Raw genomic sequence first — 16,487 nt, 5'->3', positions numbered from 1 at the left:
AGCACACAGCCAAGACAACGCAGGAGTGGCTTCGGGACAAGTCTCTGAATGTCCTTGAGTGGCCCAGCCAGAGCCCGATCGAACATCTCTGGAGAGACCTGAAAATAGATGTGCAGCGACGCTCCCCATCCAACCTGACAGAGCTTGAGAGGATCTGCAGAGAAGAATGGGGAGAAACTCCCCAAATACAGGCGTGTCAAGCTTGTAGCGTCATACCCAAGAAGACTCGAGGCAGTAATTGCTGCCAAAGGTTTTTCAACAAAGTACTGAGTAAAGGGTCTAACTACTTATGTAAATGTTTTTTTGTTTTTTTTTGCAAAAATGTCTATAAAACTTTTGCTTTGTCATTATGGGGTATTGTGTGCATATTGAATACTTTCCGAATGCACTGTATAATAATGTTCTTACCACATGGTCATTTTCTTATAATGGTCAGACAGACAAATCCAGTATCTTATTTTCAAATCCATGGATAAATTCTTAGCATATTGGCAGAAAAATATACTGGCAAGAAAATAGTGGGCATCAACAGTACCACACTAGTTCCAGATCCCATCTCCCCCTTAGTTTCTTTTCTTTCATTCTCCTGCTCCTCTTTGCTGTTTATGATCACTAGGTCTGCTTCTCTTCCCTTGCAGTGTTTTGTCCTCCCAGGATTTAGTCTCAGTAGAGATTTAATACCAACTGGAGCTGAAAAACCATGTGTTGACCCTGTTGAATGCTCATTCCCTGTTGAAGAGCAAAGCAGAACACTGGAAACGTAGCACTCACGTCCACACTAGCCCCGTTTATACCTGGTTCCAACATAAATTTGGATTGTGCCCACATTTGACAGGTGTAGACAATTGAAATACTCATTGTGATCCGATCTTCCTGACCACCTCCAGAGGTAGTACGACACGCGTTGTGTCTGGTTATCTTACAAGTGGAGTTGGATCTACAGTGAAACCATTAATTCGCCCTCTAAAATCATTGACAGATGACACTTGACTTATGGCATCAATAGTCTTAAAATACATATACATTTTTTAAGAATAGCTGTCAAATAATGTTCATACAGGGAGGGACCAGGATATCTGGTCACAATGTGGACATATTTTACTACCATGTGTAGATGCAACGGCAACAATGTGGGCACAATCAGGATGTGGATAAGATCAGGACAACGGACACGTTAGTTTCAAAAGCAGAGTTCTAAGATCCCACAGCAAACAGAGGCAAGCCAAAGTAAAGGTTATTTTATTATGAATTCAGCTTTTACCACAATGACAACACAGAATCACTACAGCCCAATCAAACATAAAAGGGCTAGGATTTAGGGCTACAGGCTAACTATGAGGGGATACAACATACAAATAGAGCATGTACTGGCGAACAGTTGGAGTCACACTCATGCATTTGAAACAAGCACTTTCTTTTAGTATTGCTATAGAGAGTGTTGTGATTTGTCTTTTTCCCACAGCAGTTGACCAGCGGCGAGACACAGCAGCAACGAGGTGGACGTCAGTCAAGAAGTGCCCGGTCCAAATGGTGCCCTGAAGGTAAGTTCCTTTTAACTCGAGTTCTGGGGTGTGTTTAGGAATTAGTTTGGGGAGGGAGGAGGTGCTAGGGAATTGACAACAGCTGTCTCAATGTCACTTAAGCCCATGTCAATCTGAAGAATCACAGCATACCATGCAAGCAAGCAAGCAAAATTGTCCATGCAATTCAATTCGATTTCACACGTGGGAATGTAAGGAATCGTTGATATCAAATAATAAAACATGGTGATATGTAATATAAAGAGAATGGTAGTCTCTAGTTTAATAAAAGTCAGTGTCACTTGTGACATTAGCACCAGGTATAAATGAGGCTAGTGACACAAACCTGTTGGTGAATTATCCAGTCATATCAAAATGAACAATTATGTTTTTTAAGGATTACAAGATGGTATTTCAAAATGACTGTTTACTCTCTCGCCGTCTCATTTCTCAAGTACAGTACAACTCACCTAGCACACAGAGATAACCCTGAAACTGGTCTCTCTCTTTAGTCATGGCATTGAAACTGCTCTGTAGCTGGTCTCTCATTGGCAATGACTTTGAAACTGGTCGGTAGTTGGTCAACCTCTAAAGTTAGATTGTTGTAACTGATCTCTAACCAGTATTTGTGCAGAGTTGGCTGTAAGAGGAGAGAAGCTGGTTGAGTTGGCAGAAAGAGGCTTTGGTTCATGGAGAATATTAACACTGCATGTTCACACGGCACTAACTGTCCTTCAGTACAAAAGAGTTACAAGCATGTAATTAGTGTAATTTTCCTGATTTTGCTCTCAAACTAGATTTCAAATACACTACATGACCAAAGGTATGTGGACACCTGCTCGTCGAACATCTCATTCCAAAATCATAGGCATTAATATGGAGTTGGTCCCGCCTTTGCTGCTATAACAGCCTCCACTCTTCTGGGAAGGCTTTCCACTAGATGTTGGAACATTGCTGCGGTGACTTGCTTCCATTCATCCACAAGAGCATTAGTGAGGTCGGGCATTGATGTTGGGCGATTAGGCCTGGCTCGCAGTCAGCGTTCCAATTCATCCCAAAGGTGTTCGATGGGGTTGAGGTCAGGGCTCTGTGCAGGCCAGTCAAGTTCTTCCACACGGATCTCGACAAACCATGTCTGTATGGACCTCGCTTTGTGGACAGGAGAATTGTCATGCTGAAACAGGAAAGGGCCTTCCCCAAACTGTTTGTGGACAGAATTTGAAAGAAAAAGCTTTTTGTGCGTATGGAAAATGTCTGATCTTTTATTTCAAATCATGAAACATGGGACCAACACTTTACATGTTGCGTTTATATTTTTGTTCAGTATATGTTGGCCTACTACAGTGTTTAATTGTATGAAATCCATGAGTGATAATTCACTGGAAAATTGTCTTTACAAAACCCTTTACACCAATGGTTGTCACAAGTGCTTCCGGAGGGCCTACCCCCAAAAGAGCAAGCAGAGGACACAACTTTTTGCCGTCCCAGACACCACACTACACCTCCCACAATCCCTTAGGTTGGAGTTTGCGCAATACACAAGTTACGGGGCAGGGTTTGGGTTGTTGTTGCAGAAAAAAAGAGGTGAAGAGATTATTTCTGTGAAGCTGTATGAGGTAGGTCATGGTGACTAAATTCTCGATTATCTGGCCTGTCTTTGATCCAATTAGCTAAATCATCTAAATTCGTTGTTAGCTAACGAGCCAGTTGGGCAAGTTAGCTTGCTTGCACCGTTTGCATTTGGACGATTTGCCTGGGTAGCTAACCATCTAGCTAGCTATAATTCTATGTTTGTTTGACACCTAGCTAGCCAATGTTACTACTGAACGTCTGTGTACTAACTTTTTTTCAAGTAACTAGGTATGTAGTTAACTACAGTTGGTTGTATGTGTTCTCGTAACTAGCTAACGTTTCAGTGTTGTCTGCCTCAAGACGCAGCAGCGTTCCTAGAATTGTGGCAAAACAACGTTTCAATCATAACTGTCTAACAACAGATGGCTAGTTAGCTAGATACAATTAATTTAGAAGTGTCTCTAACATCACTTGATAAGGTAACTGGCTATTCAACATAACAATGTCACACACAAATGCACATGTATATTGACTCTACACACACACCCACTCACATTCAAATCAAATGTTATGTCACATGCGCCGAATACAACAGGTGAATGCTTACTTACAAGCCCTTAACCAACAATGCAGTTTTAAGAAAGAATACCAACAACAACAAAAAAATATATACAGTATCTCACAAAAGTGAGTACACCCCTCACATATTTGTAAATATTTTTGTATATATTTTCATGTGACAACACTGAAGAAATGACACTTTGCTACAATGTAAAGTAGCGAGTGTACAGCTTGTATAACAGTGTACATTTGCTGTCCCCTCAAAACAACTCAACACATAGCCATTAATGTCTAAACCGCTGGCAACAAAAGTGAGTGCACCCCTAAGTGAAAATGTCAAAATTGGGCCCAATTAACCATTTTCCCTCCCTGGTGTCATGTGACTCGTTAGTGTTACAAGGTCTCAGGTGTCAATGGGGAGCAGGTGTGTTAAATTTGGTGTCATCGCTGTCACACTCCCTCATACTGGTCACTGGAAGTTCAACATGGCACCTCATGGCAAAGAACTCTCTGAGGATCTGAAGAAAAAAAAATGTTGCTTTACATAAAGATGGCCTGGGCTATAAGAAGATTGCCAAGACTCTGAAACTGAGCTGCAGCACGGTGGCCAAGACCATACAGTGGTTTAACAGGACAGGTTCCACTCAGAACAGGCCTCGCCATGGTCGACCAAAGAAGTTGAGTGCACGTGCTCAGCGTCATATCCAGAGGTTGTCTTTGGGAAATAGACATATGAGTGCTGCCAGCATTGCTGCAGAGGTTGAAGGGGTCGGGGGTCAGCCTGTCAGTGCTCAGACCATACGTGGAGTTCAAACATGAACTCCATGCCCAAGAGGGTTAAGGCAGTGCTGGAAAATGATGGTGGCCACACAAAATATTGACACTTTGGGCCCAATTTGGACATTTTCACTTAGGGGTGTACTCACTTTTGTTGCCAGCGGTTTAGACATTAATGGCTGTGTGTTGTGTTATTTTGAAGGGACAGCAAATTTACACTATTATACAAGCTGTACACTAACTACTTTACATTGTAGCAAAGTGTCATTTCTTCAGTGTTGTCACATGAAAAGATATACTCAAATATTTACAAAAATGTGAGGGGTGTACTCACTTTTGTGAGATACTGTATGTGTGTATATACACTCCTCAAAAAAATAAAGGGAACACTTAAACAACACAATGTAACTCCAAGTCAATCACACTTCTGTGAAATCAAACTGTCCACTTAGGAAGCAACACTGATTGACAATACATTTCACATGCTGTTGTGCAAATGGAATAGACAACATGTGGACATTATAGGCAATTAGCAAGACACCCCCAATAAAGAAGTGGTTCTGCAGGTGGTGACCACAGACCACTTCTCAGTTCCTATGCTTCCTGGCTGATGTTTTGGTCACTTTTGAATGCTGGCGGTGCTTTCACTCTAGTGCTAGCATGAGACGGAGTCTACAACCCACACAAGTGGCTCAGGTAGTGCAGCTCATCCAGGATGGCACATCAATGCGAGCTGTGGCAAGAAGGTTTGCTGTGTCTGTCAGCGTAGTGTCCAGAGCATGGAGGCGCTACCAGGAGACAGGCCAGTACATCAGGAGACGTGGAGGAGGCCGTAGGAGGGCAACAACCCAGCAGCAGGACTGCTACCTCCGCCTTTGTGCAAGGAGGAGCAGGAGGAGCACTGCCAGAGCCCTGCAAAATTACCTCCAGCAGGCCACAAATGTGCATGTGTCTGCTCAAACGGTCAGAAACAGACTCCATGAGGGTGGTATGAGGGACCGACGTCCACAGGTGGGGGGTTGTGCTTACAGCCCAACACCGTGCAGGACGTTTGGCATTTGCCAGAGAACACCAAGATTGGCAAATTCGCCACTGGCGCCCTGTGCTCTTCACAGATGAAAGCAGGTTCACACTGAGCACGTGACAGACGTGACAGAGTCTGGAGACGCCGTGGAGAACGTTCTGCTGCCTGCAACATCCTCCAGCATGACCGGTTTGGCGGTGGGTCAGTCATGGTGTGGGGTGGCATTTCTTTGGGGGGCCGCACAGCCCTCCATGTGCTCGCCAGAGGTAGCCTGACTGCCATTAGGTACCGAGATGAGATCCTCAGACCCCTTGTGAGACCATATGCTGATGCGGTTGGCCCTGGGTTCCTCCTAATGCAAGACAATGCTAGACCTCATGTGGCTGGAGTGTGTCAGCAGTTCCTGCAAGAGGAAGGCATTGATGCTATGGACTGGCCCGCCCGTTCCCCAGACCTGAATCCAATTGAGCACATCTGGGACATCATGTCTCACTCCATCCACCAACGCCACGTTGCACCACAGACTGTCCAGGAGTTGGCGGATGCTTTAGTCCAGGTCTGGGAGGAGATCCCTCAGGAGACCATCCGCCACCTCATCAGGAGCATGCCCAGGCGTTGTAGGGAGGTCATACAGGCACGTGGAGGCCCACACACTACTGAGCCTCATTTTGACTTGTTTTAAGGACATTACATCAAAGTTGGATCAGCCTGTAGTGTGGTTTTCCACTTTAATTTTGAGGGTGACTCCAAATCCAGACCTCCATGGGTTGATACATTTGATTTCCATTGATAATTGTTGTGTGTTTTTGTTGTCAGCACATTCAACTATGTAAAGAAAAAAGGATTTAATAAGATTATTTCATTCATTCAGATCTAGGATGTGTTATTTTAGTGTTCCCTTTATTTTTTTGAGCAGTATATAAACAGTACCAGCACCCAAAATGAGTACCAGAACCTATTTCAGTCCAAGTCAAGCACTGATAAGAAGTAATCTGGTAGTTTCCACTGGATCAGAGCATGAAATTTTTCCCTTTCAAGCTGAGTGGTTAATGAAAGGGAGAGAGCTGGAAAGATTTTTCAAATACATTGAGGAACTATTGTAAAAATACTTTGTTTGGTTGCTGTTTGAGGTGAAGAAACGTTCCTTTGAGAAGCTCCACAGGTGGTGCGTTAAGCCAATCAGAAATACTATCAGATCCTCAAATGGGCTCATTTATATGCCTACATTTGCGCGCAGGCCAGGTAGTCTATAGGCCTACTTCAATGCGTGCACGTCCTTTCTCAACATTGACAGGAGTGCTCCAATCAAAAGACAATGACTAAATTGACAAAACTCGTAAATTGAATTAAATAAACCAAAACTTGTTTCTCTCAAGTGTAGCATAGGTTGTGCACTCTGCAAACAATGTGTCCACTCCGACAATGATAACTGAAGACTGGAATAATAATATTGAATGGATTAACAGAAATTACCATAACCAAAGTAACAAACACACTACCGCTCAAAAGTTTTAGAACACCTACTCATTCAAGGGTTTTTATTTTATTTTTACGATTTTCTACATTGTAAAATAATAGTGAAGACATCAAAATGATGAAATAATACATATGGAATCATGTAGTAACCAAAAAAGTGTTAAACAAATCCAAATATATTTTACATTTTGAGATTCTTCAAATAGCCACCCTTTGCCTTGATGACAGCTTTGCACACTCTTGGCATTCTCTCAACCATCTTCACCTGGAATGCTTTTCCAACAGTCTTGAAGGAGTTACCACATATGCTGAGCACTTGTTGGCTGCTTTTCCTTCACTCTGCGGTCCGACTCATCCCAAACCATCTCAATTTGGTTGAGGTCGTGGGATTGTGGAGGCCAGGTCATTTGATGCAGCACTCCATCACTCTTCTTCTTGGTAAAATAGCCCTTTTACAGCCTGGAGGTGTGTTGGGTCATTGTCCTGTTGAAAAACAAATGATAGTCCCACTAAGCCCAAACCAGATGAGATGGCGTATCGCTGCAGAATGCTGTGGTAGCCACGCTGGTTAAGTATGCCTTGAATTCTAAATAAATCACAGACAGTGTCCCCACACCATAACACCTCCTCCTCCATGCTTTACGGTGGGAAATACACATGCGGAGATCATCCGTTCACCCACACCGCATCTCACAAAGAAACGGCGGTTGGAACCAAAAATCTCAAATTTGGACTCCAGACCAAAGGACACATTTCCACCGGTCTAATGTCCATTGCTCGTGTTTCTTCGCCCAAGCAAGTCTCTTCTTATTATTGGTGTCAATTAGTAGTGGTTTCTTTGCAGCAATCGACCATGAAGGCCTGATTCACGCAGTCTCCTCTGAACAGTTGATGTTGAGATGTGTCTGTTACTTGAACTCTGTGAAGCATTTATTTGGGCTGCAATTTCTGAGGCTGGTAACTCGAATTAACTTATCCTCTGCAGCAGAGGTAACTCTGGGTCGTCCATTCCTGTGGCGGTCCTCATGAGAGCCAGTTTCATCATAGCGCTTGATGTTTTTTGCCACTGCACTTGAAGAAACTTTCAAAGTTCTTGAAATGTTCCGTATTGACTGACCTTCAGGTCTTAAAGTAATGATGGACTGTCCTTTCTCTTTGCTTATTTGAGCTGTTCTTGCCATAATATTGAGTTGGTCTTTTACCAATTAGGGCTATCTTCTGTATACCACCCCTACCTTGTCACAACACAACTGATTGGCTCAAACGCATTAAGAAGGAAAGAAATTCCACAAATTAACTTTTAAAAAGGCACACCTGTTAATTGAAATGCATTCCAGGTGACTACCTCATGAAGCTGGTTGAGAGAATGCCAAGAGTGTGCAAAGCTGTCATCAAGGCAAAGGGTGGGTATTTGAAGAATCTCAAATATAAAATATATTTTGATTTGTTTAACCCTTTTTTGGTTACTACATGATTCCATATGTGTTATTTCATAGTTTTGATGTCTTCACTATTATTCTACAATGTAGAAAATGGTAAAATAAAGAAAAACCCTTGAATGAGTAGGTGTTCTAAAACTTTTGACCGGTAGTGTATATTAGAAATGATAGGAATTAACAGTAAATGTACTACTGGTGATATATGTAATGGGGAATTTATATTCACTAACAATCAAATGCACACAATGAAGTTATAAAACAATGAATGTGCACAAATTGGCGGGAGAGAGTGCATTCTGCATCTGGGCGCATGGTCAATCCAACGTCTGCATTGGCCATGCAGCATTTATGGTGATACAGCCTCAGCAGAAGTCAGGGCATTCATACTTATTGCGCTTCACGGAGCAGTGCAGAGCTGTTGTCAAGGAAGTGAGTTTGTGTTTTCTACAGGATGTACCGCCCCCACCTACCGTCAACTAATCATGTCAATGCGGAGCTATACAGAGCCCTCCGCATTGTATATGTATGTTACTGCTCGACTAAAACCGTCTTGGTTGACGAACAGCCTAACGACTAAACAATCGACCAGTCGACTAATTGGGGTCAGCCCTACTTTCAAGAGATCTTGGAACTTAAAAAAATAGGTCAAATCATGACCGCAGTGATTTTCAGGTCGGAAAGTCGGAGCTCTAGAAAGATGCCAGAGTTTCTTTAGTTGAATGGCCGTTCAAAACGATTTTTCCAAGTTGTCTTCTAGGAACATACATCTCTGTATATTCCTAGGTTGTCTTGAACGCACTGAAGTCTGAGATTTCCGAGTTCCCAGTTGTTTTGAACGCAGCATAAGGGTTGGAGAGCCCTGCTCTAAATATTTGACTGCGTGATGTGACTGATGATGTCACGGGTTGCTTGGTGTGCTCCTCCTTGCCATGATGTCACAGGTTGCTTGGTGTGCTCCTCAGTGTGAACCTGCTTTCATCTGAGACTTGGAGCAAAGTGAACCTGCTGCTCTAACTTTTTTCATGTGTGGTGTCACAGGTTGCTAGGTGTGCCCCTCCCTGCCATGAGAGCTGACCAGGTCCCCAGCCCCTCCTCCTTCTGCAGTTGATGGATCTGCAGCTGGTCTGGAGATGACAGACAGTGTCAGGGCCTTCCTCCGCAATGTTGCGACGGTCAGACAGCAACACAACACACCCTGTCTGTCCACATACAAGCACAAGTGATAGGCCTACACATGGGGTTAAAGGAGGGTACAGCTATCTGTCTGAACCATGAGATGGTGAACCAACTACCAAGCTCTGTTTAGATCCATTGGGAATTATGTTTTCTAGTTGATGCCATCCACTTGGCCCATTTTAACATTTAGTCTAGTAAGTTAGTATGTTTTTACATAAGACAAATTAAATGTTTTAATAAAGTTTAAACTTTTTATTTTGTGTTTTTTCTTGTTTGCTCTAGAGCAAACGTTGCTTTGGGGTAAAACCATAGTAGCCTACATTTAATGTCTTAACCAAATGTTTACCGTTATCTTGTGTTGTTTACCTTGAACCTCATCACCTTACTTCCAGATGGTGATCCCCTCCACAAAAGCAGTGCAAAGATTAGCCTTGTTTTTTTTTGTATAGTTAATGTATTTTTTATTTAAACTGTGCTACTAGGTAACCAAGTGAATTTAAGCACAAGTTACCTGACTGCAATGATTTAAAAGGAACTTTTCCACCCATGTATGTATACACATACCAAGTCTAGCGTACAACATTAGAATAATGTGCTGTGTTGATTTCCTTTTATAAGGCATTTACCCCAGTCTTAGTGTGAATTTTCTGTGTGTCCTACAGGGGATTAAGGACTCCATTTTGGGGATCGGAACTATCTCCAAGCTGGATGCCCGCATCCAGCAGAAAAGGGAGGAGCAGCGAAAGAGGAGAGCCAGCGGCGCCCTGGCTCAGAGACGGGCCCAGAGTGAGGAACGCAAACAGGAGAGGTAGACACTGGCACGTAGGAGTTTAATACCCTATTCACACTGCCGAGCCAAGCTGGACTGAACCATGCTGGAAAGGGTGATATGGAAGAAAAAAAATGTCAGAGCCAGCACAATTCTGTTTTGGTATCTCCCTCAGCCTGAGGAGCTACTTGATACACATCATAAAAGGCAACTTATTATGCTCGTTCTAGTTGTGAAAGGTTCATATTAAGAGTTATGAGTAAAGACCTTTCATATGGATCCTTGTATGCTGTCCAGTGTTCACGGTAGGCTTAGACCTATACCTTTTTGTGCTTATTAATGACGATGGTGGGTGACAATGTGTTGTCATACTCTCTCTTTCAGTGAACCCAAATTAGCCAGTAGGATTTTTCAGTGCTGTGCGTGGAATGGGGGAGTGTTCTGGGTAAGAAACATACTTTTCTATATTTTAAAACTGTTTGAAAAATGCATATCATGCAAATACTGAATTTCTTTGAGCGGGGCAAAGAAGTAATAATACAAAGACATTGTTCATGTTAGTAATCCCTCCTCCAATTATTTTTGCAGCTCAGTCTGTTCCTCTTCTATCGGGTGTTTATTCCACTGCTGCAGACTCTGACAGCAAGAATCATCGGTATGTATGCATGCCTGGAACTGTGGGGCGGGTTCACTCTATTATCACATGCTTCATAGTGATTTGTTAAAAACTGGTAAAACCTGTCACTCAAAGAGACATTTCCTGCCAGGTGACCCCTCTCTCCATGGCAATGTGTGGTCCTGGCTGGAGTTCATATTGACCTCAGTGTTCAGTGCTCTCTGGGTGCTCCCACTGTTTGTGCTCAGCAAGATAGTCAACGCCATCTGGTTCCAGGTGAGGCCTCTGTTAGTTAGTACACAGGTGATGACAGATGTTTTGTGGTTGTCGTTGTAACAAGGGTGGGATATACAGTGGGGAAAAAGTATTTAGTCAGCCACCAATTGTGCAAGTTCTCCCACTTAAAAAGATGAGAGGCCTGTAATTTTCATCATAGGTACACGTCAACTATGACAGACAAATTGAGAATTTTTTTTCCAGAAAATCACATTGTAGGATTTTTAATGAATTTATTTGCAAATTATGGTGGAAAATAAGTATTTGGTCACCTACAAACAAGCAAGATTTCTGGCTCTCACAGACCTGTAACTTCTTCTTTAAGAGGCTCCTCTGTCCTCCACTCGTTACCTGTATTAATGGCACCTTTTTTGAACTTGTTATCAGTATAAAAGACACCTGTCCACATCCTCAAACAGTCACACTCCAAACTCCACTATGGCCAATACCAAAGAGCTGTCAAAGGACACCAGAAACAAAATTGTAGACCTGCACCAGGCTGGGAAGACTGAATCTGCAATAGGTAAGCAGCTTGGTTTGAAGAAATCAACTGTGGGAGCAATTATTAGGAAATGGAAGACATACAAGACCACTGATAATCTCCCTCGATCTGGGGCTCCACGCAAGATCTCACCCCGTGGGGTCAAAATGATCACAAGAACGGTGAGCAAAATTCCCAGAACCACACGGGGGGACCTAGTGAATGACCTACAGAGAGCTGGGACCAAAGTAACAAAGCCTACCATCAGTAACACACTACGCCGCCAGGGACTCAAATCCTGCAGTGCTAGACGTGTCCCCCTGCTTAAGCCAGTACATGTCCAGGCCCGTCTGAAGTTTGCTAGAGTGCATTTGGATGATCCAGAAGAGGATTGGGAGAATGTCATATGGTCAGATGAAACCAAAATAGAACTTTTTTGGTAAAAACTCAACTCGTCGTGTTTGGAGGACAAAGAATGCTGAGTTGCATCCAAAGAACACCATACCTACTGTGAAGCATGGGGGGTGGAAACATCATGCTTTGGGGCTGTTTTTCTGCAAAGGGACCAGGACGACTGATCCGTGTAAAGGAAAGAATGAATGGGGCCATGTATCGTGAGATTTTGAGTGAAAACCTCCTTCCATCAGCAAGGGCATTGAAGATGAAACGTGGCTGGGTCTTTCAGCATGGCAATGATCCCAAACACACCGCCCGGGCAACGAAGGAGTGGCTTCGTAAGAAGCATTTCAAGGTCCTGGAGTGGCCTAGCCAGTCTCCAGATCTCAACCCCATAGAAAATCTTTGGAGGGAGTTGAATGTCCGTGTTGCCCAGCGACAGCCCCAAAACATCACTGCTCTAGAGGAGCCAAAATACCAGCAACAGTGTGTGGAAACCTTGTGAACTTACAGAAAACGTTTGACCTGTGTCATTGCCAACAAAGGGTATATAACAAAGTATTGAGAAACTTTTGTTATTGACCAAATACTTATTTTCCACCATAATTTGCAAATAAATTCATTAAAAATCCTACAATGTGATTTTCTGGAATTTTTTTTTTCATTTTGTCTGTCATAGTTGACGTGTACCTATGATTAAAATTACAAGCCTCTCATCTTTTTAAGTGGGAGAACTTGCACAATTGGTGGCTGACTAAATACTTTTTTTCCCCACTGTAGCTGGTCAAGGAGAACTGTTGCACAGTTGGCACCGGAGAGCACTAGTCGTATATACTTTTATCATAAACCAATTACGGTTTCTATTGATGATATGTATAACTTTCCAGCAATGTTCAGGGGATGGAGTATTGGATTTAATACAGTTGAATGAATGCTTGGCTATGTTTTCCTTTTGTCTCACAGTAGTTACAAATTTCCCATGTCTTATTGCTATGCTGTCTATATTCCCTTCCAGTATTTTAAATGTTATTGCCTGAGGATCTTGTGAGATGTTAACATGTGTCACACAGTGAAACGGGAGGATAACACGCCCTCTGGTTGTCTGCTGTAGGACATAGCTGACCTGGCGTTTGAGGTGTCTGGTCGGAAAGCCCAGCCTTTCCCCAGCGTCAGTAAGATCATCGCTGACATGCTCTTCAACCTCCTCCTCCAGGCTCTCTTCCTCATTCAGGTAGTACTGCAATAGACGTTCCCATGTGTCTTCAATTTCACAAAGAAGACTCACTATCAATCATGACCTGTCGAGGGTTCACAAAGGTTGTGTTGGAATGAAAACATACAGGGGTCTTTGGGATCAACACAGAGCTGTAATTCATTACACCCAATGGTGGAAGTTAGTAGTCAATGTATTAGCTCATCATCTTGTCTTTGTTGTGGTCCTCTAGGGTATGGTTGTGAGTCTCTTCCCCATCGATGCCATTGGACAGATGGTCAGCCTTCTTCACATGTCTCTGCTCTACTCCCTCTACTGCTTTGAGTATCGCTGGTTCAACCATGGTGTGCTTCCTATGTACTCAAATATGTATTTATTCTCGAAGTATTCTACTCATTTTAGGTAATAGGAACTGAACAAAATCTCAACCCATTTGTAACCGTTTCATCCAAGGCATTGAGATGCACCAACGGCTGTCCAACATTGAGAGGAACTGGCCCTACTACTTTGGGTTTGGTCTTCCCATGGCTCTGTTGACTGCCCTCCCCTCTTCATATATTATAAGGTAACGCCACTAGTGTCCCCTCGTTCAATCCAAGCATGAGGACTCTTCCAATATGCAGACTTTCAGTCCTACTGATATCCGTAAATCATTTGAATGATCCATTCAAATTATATATTTTTTCTGCTTTAGTGGCTGTCTGTTCTCCATCCTCTTCCCGCTGTTCATCATCAGCGCTAACGAGGCCAAGACCCCAACAAAGCTATAGTGAGTTTGGTGCACTGCAAGCCCTAACAATGACCAGTGATCAAACAGATTTACTTGTGTGAAAAGAGCCAGTGAAATCCTCTTCCCTGCTCACTCACTCTCTTCTCCCCCTGTGTCTTTTCCACACACAGCCACTTCCAGCTGCGCCTATTCTCTCTGGTTGTGCTGATTAGCAACAAGCTGTTCCACAAGACGGTCCACCTACAGTCGTCCCTGACTTCGTCCACCTCCACCGAGAAGCTGCCCCCCTCTCCCCACGCCTCGCCTGCCCGCCAGAGACCAATACCCTCCCAGTAATGACCACCGGGGGTGACAAAGGAGCAGCTTAGCAACTGCTTAGTAAACCAATGGAGGAGCAGTTGATTCTTTCTGTGGAAGGATCTCTCTCATCCGGACAGGAAGAGGAATTATGTTTGTTTTAGTTAAAGGGGGGTTTTATGTGATTTTAATGATTCTACTACAGCCCTTCATATTCTTTTGGAGCACCTGCCAGGTGTGTTTTTAATGTGAATGACGAATATGGAGATTTGACTGCCCTGTGCCTCACGCTCAAACACACATGAATATTATATATCTTTCTCATAATTTGTTTTAATTGTTTTTTATGTATGATGTGCCATTTGAGTGCTTTAAATACAGCACAAGCAGTCATATACATTGTTTTCTTCAGTTTTTTTGTTCTGCTCTTTTCAATTCCAACTACAATGTTTGCTACCTATTGTTTGTTTAATCTGTTAATCACCCAGTGACTGATCCCAGACTGCTTTGTATAAAACACTTGATGTGGAAAAGGAAAAGGTTAAATTTTTTACAGGACTGATGTTATCAGTGCTTGACTTGGACTGAAGTACATGCCGTGCCGGTATTCATTTTGGGTACCAGTACTGTTTAGGTGCAGGAGCTCCACAATACTTATGAGATAATATTTTATAAGAGAAACAGGAGCTGAAGGCTCCGGTGAGCTCCTGCCCAAGTCAAGCACTGCATGTTATGTTACTATATGTTCTGAATGACAGACGGAGCCTTAGACACTGGTCACATGATCCTTGGTATTCCTTTGTTTGAGGAATTAGCACAGAGACGCAGCCAGTGACTAGACATTCATCCAAGTTTGTGTGAATAAAATGAGTCTGTTCTCCTTTTTCAGTGAAGGGGGTGACATGTTTGCGATGTTCAAAAGTAAAGCACAAGAGTAATTTTTCTGTGTTGCAAGTGACATTCCGTTCACCCTGATAGGATGCTGTCTTGTTCATGAATAGCTGTTTCGCTGTAAAGCCAGGGCGGCACTGCTACTCCTCTGGCCAAGGAATAATCTTGTGCGGTGAAAACAAAGGGACACTAATTTTTTGTGCTTTTTTTAGAGGATCTTAATTTTTACGCTTTCAGCATGGAGCTGGGACTGTATCCACGTAGGCTGCAAAATACCAATTAGTGGGAAAAATATCAGAATTGGGTTGCATATGTAAACGCAGCCAAAGCGTCGCTGATCTAGGATCTGTCCATACAATCTTATATATATTATTAGTCCAAACTGATGCTAGATCAGCACTCCTACTCCTGAGACACTTTGTGAATACTTGGCCTGATCTAAACATCACACAACAAAGGAAGAGCATCCTTACTTAACAAATCCAAATATTAAATCACTGGTTGTTGTGTGGTGAAGCTAGCTATTTTGAGGAAGCAGTTTTCTATAGGGGTGTAATAGACTGCGTTTCACAGGCAGCCCAATTCAGATATGTTTTTCACTAATTGGTCTTTTGACCAGCTCTGAAAAAGAGCTGATGTGAAAAGATCTGATGTGATTGGTCAAAAGACCAATTAGTGGAAAAAATATCAGAATTGGGCTGCCTGTGTAACCGCAGCATTAGACGGACAGGTGAAGCTGTATGACTGCTGCTGGGTCAGATCAGATGACACTGCCAAACTGCTTTATCTACTACTCTGTTTGACTAACTTCTGCTTCGAATCAATTGGACACCAAGCACTGTAGTGTAGGAACTAGGAAGACGTCACTGAGCTGAACTTCTGACAGATTTTCTCTTCAAGTAACAGACAAGGGAGAAGCCCTCTGTGCTTGTTATGTTCCCCCTTGAGCAGTGGCAAAAAAAATGTGGGGGCTTCTTGTTTTACGTGATGTCACTTGGCTCTAATGTTCAACCAAATCCTCACCATGGGGATTACCATCATCTAGCTTTCACCTAGTCATCTTATCTCATGGGTTGCGGGGGAAGCGTTTTTGAAACGGTATGTAATAATTGTATGAAGTGCATAGTGTTTATGTATGCAGATTGATATTTGTGAGTTAGGTTTTCTAAAAGTATTGCCTAAATAAAAACATCTACTTGGAAGTAATCTTGATTGACCCAATTTTCTTTGTCTGAAATGGTATTCTATGGTTAGCTGCTTTGTTGCTAAATGT

The 16,487-nt window shown here is 42.8% G+C and overlaps 1 protein-coding gene across 1 annotated transcript; it reads left to right on the top strand.

Moving 5' to 3' along the window:
• Window positions 1–3,043: 3,043 nt before the first annotated feature.
• Window positions 3,044–16,416, top strand: LOC121573586 (etoposide-induced protein 2.4 homolog). The gene is made up of 11 exons (XM_041885677.2): window positions 3,044–3,136; window positions 9,408–9,541; window positions 10,208–10,353; window positions 10,699–10,759; window positions 10,903–10,969; window positions 11,082–11,206; window positions 13,195–13,314; window positions 13,529–13,640; window positions 13,750–13,861; window positions 13,991–14,065; window positions 14,197–16,416. The coding sequence occupies exons 2-11, from the start codon at window positions 9,500–9,502 to the stop codon at window positions 14,360–14,362; spliced, it is 1,026 nt and encodes a 341-aa protein (XP_041741611.1). The 5' UTR covers window positions 3,044–3,136; window positions 9,408–9,499; the 3' UTR covers window positions 14,363–16,416.
• The last annotated feature ends 71 nt before the right edge of the window (window positions 16,417–16,487 follow it).

This window comes from Coregonus clupeaformis, chromosome 9, assembly GCF_020615455.1.
Source record: "Coregonus clupeaformis isolate EN_2021a chromosome 9, ASM2061545v1, whole genome shotgun sequence".
NCBI classification, from domain to species: domain Eukaryota; kingdom Metazoa; phylum Chordata; class Actinopteri; order Salmoniformes; family Salmonidae; genus Coregonus; species Coregonus clupeaformis.
The sequence above is the reverse complement of the archived record's forward strand: the minus strand, read 5'-3'. Positions and strand labels throughout refer to the sequence as shown.